This window comes from Glarea lozoyensis (genome assembly GCF_000409485.1).
Source record: "Glarea lozoyensis ATCC 20868 chromosome Unknown GLAREA1, whole genome shotgun sequence".
Lineage (NCBI taxonomy): Eukaryota > Fungi > Ascomycota > Leotiomycetes > Helotiales > Helotiaceae > Glarea > Glarea lozoyensis.
In genome coordinates, this window is record NW_007360983.1 from 1 (window position 1) to 15,045 (window position 15,045).

Here is a 15,045-nt window from a genome sequence, read left to right on the forward strand (position 1 = left end):
CCCTAACCCTAACCCTAACCCTAACCCTAACCCTAACCCTAACCCTAACCCTAACCCTAACCCTAACCCTAACTATTCCAAATAAGGAGAAGTCTAACTAGAGCTAGAAGAATACTAGTACTTCGATAAAGTTACTAAGAAAGAGAACCTTTAGAAGACGAGATATAGTTACTACTTTATAGTAACTAATTAGACTATTAGAAAAAAACCCGAGACAGAAGGTTCTAAGTTTACTAGATATAGTATAGTAGTATATTATTCTTATTATACTTTAATCTATATTATATCTATAGCTTAGCACGACTTTCTAATAAATCTAAGTCTAAAGTAATTTTCTTAGTATTAATATACGCTACTTGTAAAACTTCATTACCTTCTCCTGTTAACAGTTCCCGGTAGAAATCGTTAAATACTCGGTTTCTATGCCAATACTGCGTATCATTTACATCCTTCTTAAACACTTCTCCAGGCCACCCATATGTACCATTGCTGCCCTTGAATACAAAATTTTCCTCGTCAAGCACAGCCGTGGGTGAGATAAGCATCTTGGAGCGATGTTGCTGACTTATAGTTCGGGCAATTAAGAGATCTGTCGTTGATGGCGACGTCTTTGACGGAGAAGGGAACACTTCTGAAAAGTACGCAGCAATATGCGCAAGGGAATTTGGAACTTCGGCCAGACTCGTGATCCAGAGGCGCGAATTGATCGGGCGACTTGAGTAGACATGAACAATGAGGCGCGTGAATAGTTGCACAAGCATCCCTTTGCGCCTAAGCTCCGGAGAAATTACTGTGAGGCCTGTGTGAAGTAGTTCTCTTTCGCCTTGTGGTAGACCGGGAATCATAATTAGAACAGCTGAAGTGAAAGCTACCAGTTCCCGAATTTCTGTTCCATCACTGGTGGCCTTCTTGATATGGGCAGTGACGACCACCTTATCATCAGCATTCGTAAAGATTTGATATTTGGGCAGGGGGTTGATCGATAGCGATGCGAATTGTCGAAGTTCGTTCACCAGTTCGACGGTTTTGAGGGGAGAGTACGTTAACCCAGGTTTGTGATGTACAGCAAATTCAATGTCATCCATTTTGGTTCGGCTTTCGGAATCTTGAATTTGACAATCGACTTTGACGTGAAGTTGTTCTGTGGCAGCATTTATAGGGAGGAGGGGGGTTCGTGACAATCGATCACCTTGCGCTATGGCGCTCTCACGTCAGCAGCGGATACACTAACTATGTTTGGTCTCTCTGCCCCACTTTCCAATTCAGAGTGAGACTTGCGAACCATCTAGATGATCCTATAGAGACGAGGTTTTGATCTCTTGTAAATCGATTGTGTCATTGCATAGATTCGGGGCTTTCACCTTGAAATCTGATGTCCAGGAGAATGTTGATTCTTACAATAACTTGTTTTATTTTGATATTATGTGTTAGGAAACTTGGACGACGAATCGATTGTAACATCGAAACCGTTTCCCCGAGCAGCTGGAGGGAAAGAATCATCAGGAGGTCAAGTACTACGGCCGACCTCGTCCGTAGAGGTTACAGTGATGTGAGTTCTGACAGTTCGCGAAAATATTGTATTAAAGGTCCCAACAGTTTTGTATACAGAAGCGGAAGTCGTTTCGTCTGGGAAGGAAGATCATTCTTCCTCCAGCATTGTTTGAGGAGTTCAGAAAATTGCCGGATACTATTCTGAGTGCTTCGGCAGCATTTGAAGATGTGAGTCTTTCTCGAACAAGTTCAGCCGTCATGATGTTGCGCATTGAGGCGCTTCAAGACACGAAAGCAGCAGCTAAACTCGCCAGGCACTTCACGTACAGTTCACGCTTGGACCCGAGTGCCACGTGATCCCCAGCTTTATCCAACAGCGCTTAAATTCTACTGCTGCTCTTACAAAGAACCTCTCATCAATGAATGAAGAGATACGAGATGGGCTGAGAAGAGTAATTTGGGAGCCAAGCGCTAAGACAGGCGGTAAGCTCGACGAATGGAGTGCGACTGAGATTTTGCACACAACACAGTCTGTCATCAGCCAATTGATTTGCCGGCTTGTTGTCGGTAGGACATTCTCAAGGAACTTAGAGTTCACTCAGAAAGTGGCTGACTTCTCGTACTCGGTCATAATTTGGTCCATAATCCTAGATTGGATCCCAGATTTCCTGCGCCCATGGATTGCTTGGCTGTTGCCTATCGAGAAGACCAAATCCAAAATTTCGGACTATCTATGTGGGGAAATACTGAGGTGCCTGAGCAGTCCGCTAGCATCGACTGAGACATCTGCAATACTTCACCAGCTAGTACATCTATCTCGAGCCGAGAATGGAAACTCCTTTTATTCAGTTGATGAGACAATCAAATGTGTCACGACACAATTCTTATCCATAACTTTTGGGGCGATAGATCCCACCACGGTAGCTGTTTCACAAGTTGTGCTGGATTTGTTGAGCCAACCTTCAAGCAAATATCTCGTGGCATTGCAAGAAGAAGCCACAACAGTCCTCGCCAGACATGGTGGCAACTGGAGCTTGGAAGCAGTGAAAGAGCTAAAGTTGATGGATAGGTGAGTGAGGTGATACCGTGATGCGTACCAAAGGAAAATCTTGCTAAAGATTCCAAGCTTTATTCGAGAATCACAAAGATTGCATCCCATTGGAATTACTCTTGCCGCAAGAAAAGTTATACACAAAGGAGGCTGGACATTTGAAAACGGTGATCACGCGCCTGCAGGGTCATTAATATCGGTCCCTACTTACGCCATTCATCATGACAAGGCTTTATACTCGGATCCAGAACAGTTTGAAGGGTTTCGCTTCGTGGAAGATGACAAGTTGAAGACAACAGGGGATGCTTTCCTGGCGTTTGGCTATGGCAGACACGCATGGTAAATTGAGCTCTTTTACAAAGGCAGTCTATTGTAGGACTGACATATAAGCAGCGCAGGACGGCAATTCGGTCTAGTGATCACGAAGTTAATTGTTGTTAACTTGATACTAGAATACGAAATGGAAGAGTTGTTGACTCGGCCTATTGATAAGTCGCTCGGGAACTATCTCGTGCCCGATTTGAAGACTACTATTCGAATTCGGGGCATTGGGAAATCATAAAATATATGAATAAGCTCAGAAATTAACGACTAGAGTGGCATCGCTGCTTGCTTGCTCCAATTTGATATGGCTCGTAGATTGTGACATCCCCTACTGATGTGATCTAAAGCGCGAACTGCGCATAGAGTGGAAGGGATTGCAAACTCTTAAACGACTTTCAAATCGATGATAATTGCTTCAGCGTCGCCAAGGTCTTTTCCTTGACTTCTCCGAGGATTCTCAGCATCGCCTCGTCTTTCGTTTCCCCATCTTGGGTCGTAGTGACGACCGGAGCTAAAACCTTCACCCTGATAGTACCGCTGCTGAAATGCCTTTCCGGGACGTGAAACACATGAGAACTGTTGGAAATGACGATAGGTACTAGAGGTAGGTTGCCTGCATCCATGGCAATTGCAACAGCCCCACGCTTAAAAGGCAATAACTCTGCTTTCTTCGAGTAGCTACGAACTCCTTCCTAAAGCGAGAATTAGAACAATGCTTTGTGAGCTAGATGGGAAGATTTACAGGGAACATGAGAAGATTCATGTTCTCACGACGCAGCATTTTAGCAGCCTCTAGAATAACGATTTTGTTGGTGAGACCCGAAGCTGGAGGCGGATCGACGAATATCGTTCGACATAGCTTCATATATAGTCCAAATAACGGCATTTTCATAACTCTCCAGACGGCACATGATACAGTATGGGGTTGCCACAGCTATTTAGGTTAGTTATATACGATTTGTATGAGAAAAAAACGAAAGGGTATCCCTACTGGTGAGACCAGAAGAACATCTAGTTCGCTCTGATGATTTATCAAGAATATAGCAGGACCTCTGGGACTTTTTCCGCCCCATAACTTGAGGTCTTCCCCGTTCTCAACCTCAAGTTTGATCCCTACCACGGGCGCGGTAATATACCACCAGAGCCTTGACGTGGTATATTGAGCTAAATCATGACGGCCGAGAAGAGTAAAGATGCAAAGTGCAAAGACGCTATAAATTCCAGACGCAAAGAGAGTCAATCCAACGTAGGCGAGAAAAATGTAGAAGCGCAACGGGTTTGGGATTATGTGTAGAAGACGAGAGAATAGGGTAGTGGTTGTTACAATTCCTGCAGCTAACAGAAATGTCATGGGAGCATATTCCATTTTGGGGTAATTAAATCAAAAGTGTGAGCAGACGAAAGTATTCACGCATCCGACGTTCTTTAATAAAAGTTGACGGAAGGTTACCGGAAGCAAAATGTGCGCTGTACGCCACAGTCACAAGTAGCAAATCAACTTCGAGCTTACACCTCGCATACCCGACTTATTTTGTACCTAGTCTCGGACCGGCCTCCCCGCATTCCCCGATGCCGCAAGGGATAATAAATCCAACATCTACTAAACGTAAATACTTTTTCTATATTTACTATTTTTTTAAAAAGAATATTTCATGTCTTTTAAAAAACGAAAAAGCGCTCCAATTTAGCCTTATGAGAACTCTTTACTTAGAACTCTTTAAAATATTAATTATTATTAATAAATTTACAATAATTAACAGTAAGTAAACAGAGCCTACTACTAACATTAAGTCGCAACTTTCCAAACCGCATTTCCATCTACTCTGTTTCTTACTCGATACCCGCATTCCTCCATCCTACACTGCACAGTCCAATGCATCTTCGGCTCAATCTCCCGAATCGCTCGATACCTCCCCATATTCATCCTAACAACCTTCCCCCAGCCTGTGACAGACTCTTTCCGTTCCACAAATACCTTGACGGGCCATAGCTCAAGCAGCCACCACCCTTTCGCGATAGCCAACATGTCGTTCAGTGGCGAGCGGGCATCGAAGTGGTCTTCGACTTGTTCGGGAAGAAGATCGATGACGTGAAAGGGGTGGGCTGCTGAGCGGTAAAGATCGGCGTTGTAAATGTCCCCTCTGTCATTTGTCTTATTCGTGTTAACGTGATCGAAAGAGTCTTTCTCGTGCTGGGTTCCACTTGTATATCCATTTGTGTAACTCCGGCCGTGACTCTTTCTCTCCACGCCGGGTTCTTTCTTGCGCTCGTCCACACCAAAAGCGGTACTTCTTCCTTTCAGAGGTGGTAAGGCACCGGCTTCGTACTGCTCTACAACATCTGGAGATGGGCCGACCAGGGGCTTTTTGAGCTTTTGGTAGAGGGGGTAGATGGTAGGGATGTCGATTCCTGTTTCTGCCAATGCGGCGGTGGAAAAGATAATGCCGGTGTTGCATTCGAAGCATTGGCGGAGCATCCAGCGAAGCGGAATGCGAGAAAGCATGTGACGTTCGTGGTTAGGGACCTGTGATTCACTGCAAGTCAGCATCTGTTCTCGCAAAGGAGTGAATAAAGCTTACAGCACCACCTCCGACATCTGCATGTCCTCCTGCAAACCATACTTCACATACATCGGTCTCGATGTGCTTGTGCATACCATGCCCATGTTCTTGTTCCTCAAATCTCCTCATAAACCTGTCTTGTTTCTCTTTCCGGAGGTTAGAGCTGGAAGAGGCGTTGGACATCTGGTCCCACTGCGCTTTCCTTACCGCTTGTCGTTTAGTGGTGCTGAAGCAGCTTCTGACTGCCTCAATTACTCTCACCACAGGCCCTCGTGGGTCTTTTGGTGGCTTGATCTTTGTGAAGTCAATCGTAGGAGCTCTACTAGCACCAGCCGGATCATGATGCGAGAACTGACAGATCTTGAACTTGGCTCTGTGTTCATCGAGAGCCATTGCATGTCGAAAAAAGTGGATGGTGTTTGTGGGGGATTTGCTGAAGGGAAGTTTGCGTGGGATGAATCCGACAGAAGCGACGCAATCCCATACTCCCACAAAATAAACCTCGACATTGGTGCAGAAGGTCTTTTTGAAATCGGCGGACATGGACCACCCTGCTTTGCTGTCGTCTTTGTAGAAGTTGTACGCGAAATTTATTTGTGCTGCGTTGCCGGCAGGGAGGAGTCCAACTTTGTGGAGCATGCCTGGGGGTTATCAGAAATGAAGAGAAGAAAAGTCTAGTAAGTAGGAAATGTGACACATACCAGCAAGACATCTAACAGTATATGCTCCTCTGGAGAAACCCAACAAACAGATCCTATCTCCTTCCCGGTAATTCTGCATCAAGAAACGGTATGCATCTTTGATATGGATCCCAAGTCCACTCCCAATCGCCATGTCCATTGAAGCCGAGAATCCATCTTTCATTCCAGAACCATCATAAGTCCCAATGCCAGATTGGTAATAAGTTACTTGTTTAGGGTCGTCTTTCTTCAAACATGCAACGAAATTGACAACATTACTGTTGTCGCTATCGAATTTGTCACCCGTACCATCGAGACAAATGATGAGGCTTCTCCCCTCCACAGGAGTCTTGGAGTCGAGAACTGCTCTGATGGTTTTGGGGACCGGCTCACGGTCGTTGTGTTCAGTGAAAGCTGTAGTTAGAAATGGCTCTGGACTGGTATCTGGGCAAGTCTGGTGGGGATAAGACTTGGGTCTCCAATGGCGTACTTGGTAGCTCATTGTTTTTGGCGGTGGAGCAATATCGTTGATTTACAGCTGGTGGTCGATATGGCAGAACAGCTGCCGTCATTAGCTACGTTGTGTTTTGTTGTATTAAGTATTGTGTTAAGGTCTAGATATGCGACCGGGAGTTCCTGAAAGCTGGGATGCACAAATAAGCAGACCCAAGTAGACCTTCTTTATATTTTGTGATAGATCAGTTTGACATCGTAGGATGCGCTCCAGATGGAAGCGAGGGTGCACAACAATCATACTTTCTAGCTTGAATCAAAGTGGCGAACCGCAAGGAATCCAACATGACTGTAGATCGAATGAAGGTTGACCGCTCATAAAGTCCTCCGGGTGACGCTCCTTGGTCCATGCGGCTCGCAGCCCGGTTTAATGTGCTTTTACGTGACGTTAAGGTTGCAAACAGAATATGTCCCACCACACTTGAGTTCCATCGCATGTGCTTCACATCCTATGATTGGGAAATTCGTGAATTTGGTCGTCAGGGAGACCATATGTCGGGGATCTTTGACTGATCATTGGGGGGTCTTATAAAACTGTGGCGCTAGCTCATTGTCGCCGTCGAGGGATACGTGGTACAGCTTTGCAGGAGGCTTGCGGTGTACCGGACCAATAGCGGGCACGTATAAGAAAATTCTCAGGCGGCAAGCCCAAACGAGCGAGGATATTTGCTTTTGCGAGCGGGCTGGAGATATATAAGCTGCATCGATCGTCCTGACCCCACAATTCGGTTTGGGGTCAGGAGCAGATCAGCAGAATATCGAAGGATGAAAGACCCATGATTGTGTAGAATTGAAACTGAGCATCGAAGAGGTAAAAGTTTGTGTCAAAACATGTAAGGATTAGAGATTTGGTGTGAGATACTCAAGTTCAATTATCTTCAGGGTTTATGTCACGATCTTCAGCATAGTGTCACCAAGCCGGGAATTGTGTTCCATAGCAAAGACAATACAGATCATCAAGTTTGGCGTGGCGTTCCGCCCACACTGCGCTAATCCTCCAGTAGACTTCTGCGCAGACAACATCTCGGAATATTAATTCGATGTCCACGCCAGCCACCATTTCGATCGTTGACCGCGAATTGGGAAGAGTAGGAAAAGGGTAGGAATGCAAGACAACAAATCCCTTCATCGTTGTAATCAATAAAAGGTTTTGTACCCTGCCCTTTTCAATTTTGTACAGCACCCCCCAGCGTGTCTTTCAATTGCTTGGAAGAGGCGTGATGTTGTGAGACCTCAGCTGCTAGTGTGTGAGATAGTCTAATTCCACTACGATGCACGTCTCAGCCTCTTTACAGACGCTTCGGGTAGCTCAGAATGCCGAACTATGCTTTGTAAAGCCTCCCGCTCTCCAAATTCACATCTTGAGTTCCATTTCTAATCACAATCACTATACCATTGTCAGGTCTTTTGTTGAAACTCAATACTCACACAGCATGCCGTCTCAATTTAAAACCCTGATTGGAAGCATGAGGAGAAAGCCGGCAATGGCTCCTGATGGAAAGCGAGATGAAGAAGTAACTCCAGTAATGGAGAAAACAACACTTGGTCACGATCTTACCCAGCTTAGTTTCAAGGATGTAAAATTTGTAGCGACTGCGATTACCACCTTAGTAAGTCTTCTGTTCCTCCTTGCAGATATTGAAATCGATCAAGCGACTAAACATCAAGAGCTTGATATTTATATTACCCTCTATCAGTACTCCTAAGCCACACTTCAAACTGGTCAGTGCAGCAGACTAATTACTTTACTACAGGTTTCAGGTGATCCTCTGGACGATAAAGAGCTTCTATTAGAACATGGAGTCGAGTTGCTTCAATCTTTGCCCCTTAACAGTGGTTTGCAAGACAAAATCTCCAGCGACTTCATTGCCATGCTCTATCAGGATCTTCCTCATCCTCCTCCCACAACAAGCGGCCCATCCGCCAGATATCGAAAACACGACGGAAGTGGGAACAATCCTTGGATTCCTGAGATGGGAAGAGCTGGAGCACCATATTCTCGCAGTGTTCCTCCAATCAAAACAAAAGGTCCAAATCTCCCTGACCCCGAACTCGTCTATGACCAACTTCTCAAACGCAGAGGACCATTTCGCGAACATCCTTCTGGGTTGAACCGGTTGTTCTTCTCTTTCGCTACTGTTGTCATCCACGAGATTTTCCAAACTTCTCGCACCAATCCTTGGATCAACGAGACTTCTGGGTATGTCGATTTGAGTACACTTTACGGCAATACCGAGAAAGAACAGAAACGGGTCCGCACTTATGAGAATGGAAAACTTTTCCCCGACTCAATTGCTTCTGAGAGAATCATGATGATGCCTCCAGGTGTTGTCATTGTTGTACTTCTGTTCTGCCGAAATCATAACCACATTGCTGAAAATATATTATCGGTGAATGAGGAGGGTAAATACAAGAATTGGGATGAGCTTGATGACAGGCAAAAGATTGCGTAAGTCATGTTAAATTGTTTCTGAAATGTGGTTCTGACATTTTTATGCAGACAAGATGAAGATATCTTCCAAGTTACTCGAAATATCAATGTTGGCTACTTCGCGTCGGTGGTATTGAAGGACTATGTTGCATCAATTCTCAACACCCCACGAGCTAATTCGTCTTGGTCTCTTGATCTTGGCAAGGAGATCAAGCAATCAGGAAAACGTGTTGAAAGAGGGACTGGAAATGTTGTTTCCGTCGAGTTCGCTGTTCTTTATCATTGGCACGCCGCCTTGTCTGCTGCTGATGACAGATGGATGGAGAACATCGTTCGAGCTGTCATTCCAGATTTGATATCGATTGATGACCTAACAGCCGAGCAATTCCAGACGGTCACTAGGACCACTGGTCATAACCTGATGAAGAGTGAGGCAAGAGCATGGACTTTTGGAGGTCTCAAAAGACAAGAGGACGGCAGATTCAATGACACTGACCTTGCCAACATCATCAAAGACTGTATTGAGGAGCCGGCTCATGCATTTGGAGCCCACAGTAACCCAGCTAGTTTGAAGGTTGTGGATCTGATGGGTCAAATTCAGGCTAGAGACATTTTCAATGTCTGCACGCTAAATGAGCAAGTGCCATTTTACTCAACACGCTTACTTGCTAACGGTGGTTCTTAGATTCCGTCGATATCTTAACCTCAAACCGTATAAAAATTTCGAAGAATGGAATGACGACAAGAATACTGCTAGAGCTGCTGAACTGCTTTACGGTCATATCGAAAATCTTGAACTATACCCGGGGCTGATGGCTGAAAACACCAAGCCTGCTATGCCAGGAAGTGGGGTGTGTCCCGGACAGACTACTGGACGTGGTATTCTGGACGATGCCGTAGCTCTCGTTCGTGGAGATCGCTTCCTCAGTTACGACTTCAACAGCACCACTTTGAGCAACTTGTACGTACCACTCATTCCTTGCGGAACCAACCAATGCTGACGTTTAATAGCGGATTTGCCAAACTTCAAAATATCCCATCTGGATCATACGGTGGAATCCTCCCACACTTGCTCTTCAACGGTCTCCCAGGAGCATGGACCGGCACATCGGCCTATGCCCTGCTCCCATTTTATACCCCCAAAGCCCAATATGACATCCTCAAAGGCAACAAAGTTATTGGGCAATACGACCTCGAAAGACCAGCCAACGGCATGGAAGTGATTGGTATCCACACCCATGAGGGTTGCAAAAAGGTCTTCGAAGACCGCGAAAACTTCCGCGTCATGTATCAAAAGGCGATTCGTGAATGCACTGATGGGCACGATTTCATGATCGGCTTCGACGACGCCAAACGCCATGACGCGCGCTCAAGCATCCTCTACAAAGCCTTTTTCGAAGAAGGATTTGAGGCGAAAGTCTCCCAGTTCTTTAAGACCAACGTATCGAAACTCATCAAGTCTAGCTCATTAAAGTATTCCAACAGCACCCGTCGCTCCGTTGATATCGTGCGCGATGTCACGAACGTTGCGCCCATTCTCTGGCTCGCAGAGCGTTTTGCCATCCCACTCAAAACGCACGAGAAGCCTCACGGAGTAATCTCTATTCCTGAAGCTTTTGCCGCTTTTCTCGTTCTGTTCATGTATCAAAGCTTCAACATCATACCAGCCAATGAATGGAAGCTCCGAGAAGGCGCTATGAAAGCCGGTCCCATCCTACGCAAAATCTTCGATACGCACCTCAGAACTCAACAGGGCTTTAGGGAGAAGGCTGTAGATTGGCTTGCAAAAGGTTCTGCTTTCGAAGTAGGCCCCGAAGCGGATCGTCTCTACCACGCTCTCAACGACTCGAAGCTCCCCATTGGAGACTTGGTCGGAGATTGTATCGGTATGGGTGCGCCCGTCGCTGGAAATCTCACTCAACAAGCCTCTCTCCTGATCGACCTATATCTGAGCGAGGGATACGAAGAGTACAAAGCGCGTATCGTAGAGCTGTCACACATGACCGACGCTGCTTCAGAGCGCGAACTCCAGGGTTTCGTCTTTGAAGGTATGCGTCACGCAGGCGTCGTTCCGGGTCTTCCTCGCGTTACCTCGAAGGATATAACTATCATCGATGGTGCGCGCGGTCCAATTCATATTCAATCTGGCCACACCATTCTCATTGCTACCTCCAAGGCAAACATGGATCCGCTCGCTTTCTCAAACCCCGAGAAGCTGAACCCACATCGTCCATTTGATGACTATACTCTCTTAGGCCATGGACTCCATTTCTGCTTCGGAACAAGATTGGTGGGATGTAGTCTTGCAGCGACGTTGAGGGAGGTGTTCAAGTTGAAGAACGTACGGAGAGCGCCCGGCAGACAGGGCCATTTCACGGTGACGGAGCATGAATTTGCGGGCGTGAAGATGAGGCATTATTTGGATGCTAGTGCAAAGGAGAGTCCGATTCCGACGACGTTAACGTTGGAGTATGATGAGGAGTAAGTTCTAATAGAATTTCGAGGGAGGTGATGATCGAGATTGCATTTAGAGGTGTCTCTCCAATTTCCAAGGAGCGGCCAGTGGTTTGGCTTGTCGATCGGGTTTATCGAGAAACTATCGTGCTAAAGAGCGTGGTATACAAAGTTTCCGGGCGATTGAGAATAGCCTTTTCAATGGGGGCTTTAAATCGAACGCGAGCTGGAGTTTCGTGTATCCAAGGCATTATGCTCATGTTTGATCTGGAGAATGAAGAGAGTGACATTATATCAATATTGAGCGCATTCATTTCCACGACCTTGGATCGGTTTCACCGCCCGCAAAAGTGCACGAGACCTACTTAAACCTTCTCCCTCATCTCTGTGTGTTCTCTCCCTTCTCTCTCCGCGTTCTCTCTCTCCCTCTCTTCTCTCTTGTCGCCGAATTTACAGAAACTGGCTAGATATTTATACTTCCCTAGCTCTATCTGTCTCGCATTTCCCCCTTCAATTCGCCTCGAACACATGGATACCATATAGCAGAGCATTCGTAATAACATCTGTAACCGCGATTCCATCCGCCGATGCCTCTGGCGGAACCCTTTTCAATGTATTTAACGTGAAACTTTCGTGTCCAAGTTCCAGTAAACCCACAGCTGCGACAAGAAAATCATTCAATCCAGCCGCCTTATACAAGCTCTTCTTTGCCACAAGAGCATCGATGGCAATCGGATTGTCGACCGCAAGCGTGGAATTCACCAGATCAATAATGGTGTAGGAATCTGTGACGGACACCGATGGTGGAAGCGCAGCTGTGTCTGCCACACCCTTGAGGAGCGATAGATAAACAGGAACAAGAGCATTGAGTTGTGGTAATGCGCCCACAAAGCCACCCTGATATGCATTGACCGTTTTCGTCAATTTCTTTACCTTCAAGTTGAGCGCTGTAATATCATCTGCTACCTGGGCAACAGTGGCAGCGGTACTTGTGGCTATTAAGCCAAAAAAGAGGAATGAGTAGCACCGAACCATGTTGATGTTTGGACTTGATGGAAGAGGCTGGTCGGGTTTGATTGTTTTTCTGTATGGATGAGGATTGTTTGCCTGTTTTGATGGATATTATGGTCTGTCTCTCTGGAGAGCAGACTGCGTTTTTACTTGTTCTACTAAATACTTCACTGAACCGTCCAGGAAGTCTGAATTCCAGTCATCTTCAGCAGCGGCCTCGGCATGCTCGATTGCTGTCAGAGGGATAAGACTTTCGGTATATTTGATGAAGTTGACTGTCAGAGATATTTCCGCCAAATGTTTGCATGTGTTGGTTTCATTGCCGACGACCCCTCTTACTAGCTTGAGATTCAGCGAGGTTCACAACAATAGTGTGCTGCCAATATGTCCTAGCGTTACTGCAAGATAAACTTAAAATTTTCCGAAAGAGATCCATCGAATTGAACTGCAACTTGTCAGTCGCTAGATGCGTAAAGCGTGTATCGCCAGACGGAGCGTCGTCGGAGCGATACGTGGGGAATCGGGAGGGTTGTACGTAGTCCGGCATCTGTTAGCTTCATCGCTAGTGAAAACAAGACCTTTTCCCAAGCTTTGTTAGAAGTTCATGCCGTCCACTGTAAGGGAGCCAAGTGCACAAGGATTAATTAGTTACAATAGACAGAAAGCTGTCGCCTTCGGGCAACCAATAGTCAAGGACGTTGTCCATACCTTTTACTTAAGTTCCACGAAGTGTCTTTTAGACCTACATATGGAGGGTGGATGGATTCCACGCGGGAATCAATGATGTTTCGTCTGTCGGCAGTTGCAGAGGATTTGTACTCGAATAAGCAGGCGATACCAGAACTTTGCTCGTAAGCAGATGAACCTTCATACAATAGAGGTACAGAGTAGGTATCAACTTGGTTTTGCAGCCCTTAAACATATATTCAATTGCCGGTACTCCATGACTCTCGCATTATGATTGGGTGGGTGGATCATCTCGCTTGTGGCATTGCCATGTAAATCCCCCCGACCCACCTCCCACCTTCGCAACACCTTGATGACAAGTTTTCTTGAACATGATCTTACATATTGTCAACGATGGCTGCTCCTAACACGAAACCGCGCGTCTACCTCGCGGGACCAGACGTCTTCCTCTCTTCACCTATTGCCCGAGGAGACGCTCTCAAAGCGATCTGCCAGAAATATGATCTCGTGGGCCTGTTCCCCTTCGACAATGAGCTTTCCGGCTTCGAGCCACACAGCTTCGGCCTTGCGCATGCCATTCGAGGTGCGAACATGGATTTGATCAAATCCTGCGATGCGATTCTGGCGAATATGACACCCTTCAGAGGTCCATCGATGGATGTTGGAACCGCATATGAGATGGGCGTGGGCGCTGCGCTGGGCAAGGTCGTGGTGGGATACACTTTGGACGGAGGAATGGGATATGTAGACAAAGTACACACGTGGGCGGGAGACAAGAACCTGGTGCGAGGGGACGACGGCCATCTCAGAGACGTAGGCGGTATGGCCGTGGAGGAGTTCAACATGGAGGCAGGAACTAGTGGATTAATTGACAATCTGATGATGTCCTGCGGGATTGAAAAGCTCTGTTTATCCGAGGAGGAAGCAGTCGAGGTGTTGGCAGACACTCTACACAGAAGACAAGTCAAATCGGCGTCATCGTAGGTGCTGGACAGGAACATTCCTTGGTAATAGCACGAAAGACAGTGCTCGGCAAACGGCTGTCAAAAAGCAGACTGCCTCGAGCACATGTTTGGTTGCACTGGTGGATGTGTACTATCCCTCGCAAGGCCATAGGCCCGGTTCATTTCTTCAGCATTCCCTCGGCGAACTGAAGGCTCTATGACCATCAAGTCACTCCTGCCGTTCACTTGCGCATCAAAAGACTGCTTCCCAGAAAGGTGACAAAAGTATGCTTTGTGATCGTTTTGAATCATCGATGCAGCCCACTATGAATTCACTTCAGACATGTTTATTGAGCAGGTTCTTTCCAGATGAAATTTCATCTTAACTCGGCATATTATTTTCATTCACTATCCTTGTTGAACATCGATAATGTATATCTATATCTTGCGACCCCGTCGTCCGGTTAGTATCACGAAAGTATAATTTGCCGCAGGTCACATCTTGTGGCCGTGACCTCTTAGACGCTATCGGCTTGTGTATTGGCCAGTTTGGAAGTTTCATCATATGTCGCTCTTGCATCGATTGTTTAATACTTAAATCGGAAACGTCTTCGCCCTCTGGGCAGGAAGCCACCCACACATCTATCGCAATGGTCCTTCCACGTCAGGTTACGACTTATCTTCGCCGAAGGGGATACCAATCTCTCGAAAATAACTATGAGGAAGACATAGAAATGACGACAAACTTTCACCATATTCTGACTACGAAACAAACGACTTTGCCAAGTGGACATCGGTTGCTTGGTATTGCTTCATGGCCAGATATTGTAAATCCTCATGTTTCAGCCATGAACGCTTGGTGAGTGCCACTTCCCAGTTGCAATTATGAGTATTAACA

At 46.2% G+C, this 15,045-nt stretch overlaps 7 protein-coding genes across 7 annotated transcripts; 3 read left to right on the forward strand and 4 right to left on the reverse strand.

The window, feature by feature from the left end:
- Window positions 1-287: 287 nt before the first annotated feature.
- Window positions 288-1,085, reverse strand: GLAREA_08642 (uncharacterized protein; the record flags this gene model as incomplete). The annotated part of the gene is made up of 2 exons (XM_008077603.1): window positions 288-322; window positions 374-1,085. The coding sequence occupies 2 exons, from the start codon at window positions 1,083-1,085 to the stop codon at window positions 288-290; spliced, it is 747 nt and encodes a 248-aa protein (XP_008075794.1).
- Window positions 1,086-1,910: 825 nt separating this feature from the next.
- GLAREA_08643 (Cytochrome P450) lies at window positions 1,911-2,885 on the forward strand (the record flags this gene model as incomplete). The annotated part of the gene is made up of 2 exons (XM_008077604.1): window positions 1,911-2,560; window positions 2,618-2,885. The coding sequence occupies 2 exons, from the start codon at window positions 1,911-1,913 to the stop codon at window positions 2,883-2,885; spliced, it is 918 nt and encodes a 305-aa protein (XP_008075795.1).
- Window positions 2,886-3,261: 376 nt separating this feature from the next.
- GLAREA_08644 (Glycerol-3-phosphate (1)-acyltransferase) lies at window positions 3,262-4,232 on the reverse strand (the record flags this gene model as incomplete). Its single annotated transcript, XM_008077605.1, has 3 exons — window positions 3,262-3,558; window positions 3,609-3,800; window positions 3,858-4,232. The coding sequence occupies 3 exons, from the start codon at window positions 4,230-4,232 to the stop codon at window positions 3,262-3,264; spliced, it is 864 nt and encodes a 287-aa protein (XP_008075796.1).
- Window positions 4,233-4,652: 420 nt separating this feature from the next.
- On the reverse strand, window positions 4,653-6,679 carry GLAREA_08645 (uncharacterized protein; the record flags this gene model as incomplete). The annotated part of the gene is made up of 4 exons (XM_008077606.1): window positions 4,653-5,390; window positions 5,446-6,068; window positions 6,129-6,551; window positions 6,598-6,679. The coding sequence occupies 4 exons, from the start codon at window positions 6,677-6,679 to the stop codon at window positions 4,653-4,655; spliced, it is 1,866 nt and encodes a 621-aa protein (XP_008075797.1).
- Window positions 6,680-8,053: 1,374 nt separating this feature from the next.
- Window positions 8,054-11,536, forward strand: GLAREA_08646 (Heme-dependent peroxidase; the record flags this gene model as incomplete). Its single annotated transcript, XM_008077607.1, has 5 exons — window positions 8,054-8,230; window positions 8,375-9,069; window positions 9,121-9,728; window positions 9,781-10,012; window positions 10,063-11,536. The coding sequence occupies 5 exons, from the start codon at window positions 8,054-8,056 to the stop codon at window positions 11,534-11,536; spliced, it is 3,186 nt and encodes a 1,061-aa protein (XP_008075798.1).
- A 479-nt stretch (window positions 11,537-12,015) lies between these two features.
- On the reverse strand, window positions 12,016-12,540 carry GLAREA_08647 (uncharacterized protein; the record flags this gene model as incomplete). The annotated part of the gene is made up of 1 exon (XM_008077608.1): window positions 12,016-12,540. The coding sequence occupies one exon, from the start codon at window positions 12,538-12,540 to the stop codon at window positions 12,016-12,018; it is 525 nt and encodes a 174-aa protein (XP_008075799.1).
- Window positions 12,541-13,596: 1,056 nt separating this feature from the next.
- GLAREA_08648 (N-(deoxy)ribosyltransferase-like protein) lies at window positions 13,597-14,187 on the forward strand (the record flags this gene model as incomplete). Its single annotated transcript, XM_008077609.1, has 1 exon — window positions 13,597-14,187. The coding sequence occupies one exon, from the start codon at window positions 13,597-13,599 to the stop codon at window positions 14,185-14,187; it is 591 nt and encodes a 196-aa protein (XP_008075800.1).
- Between the last annotated feature and the right edge of the window lie 858 nt (window positions 14,188-15,045).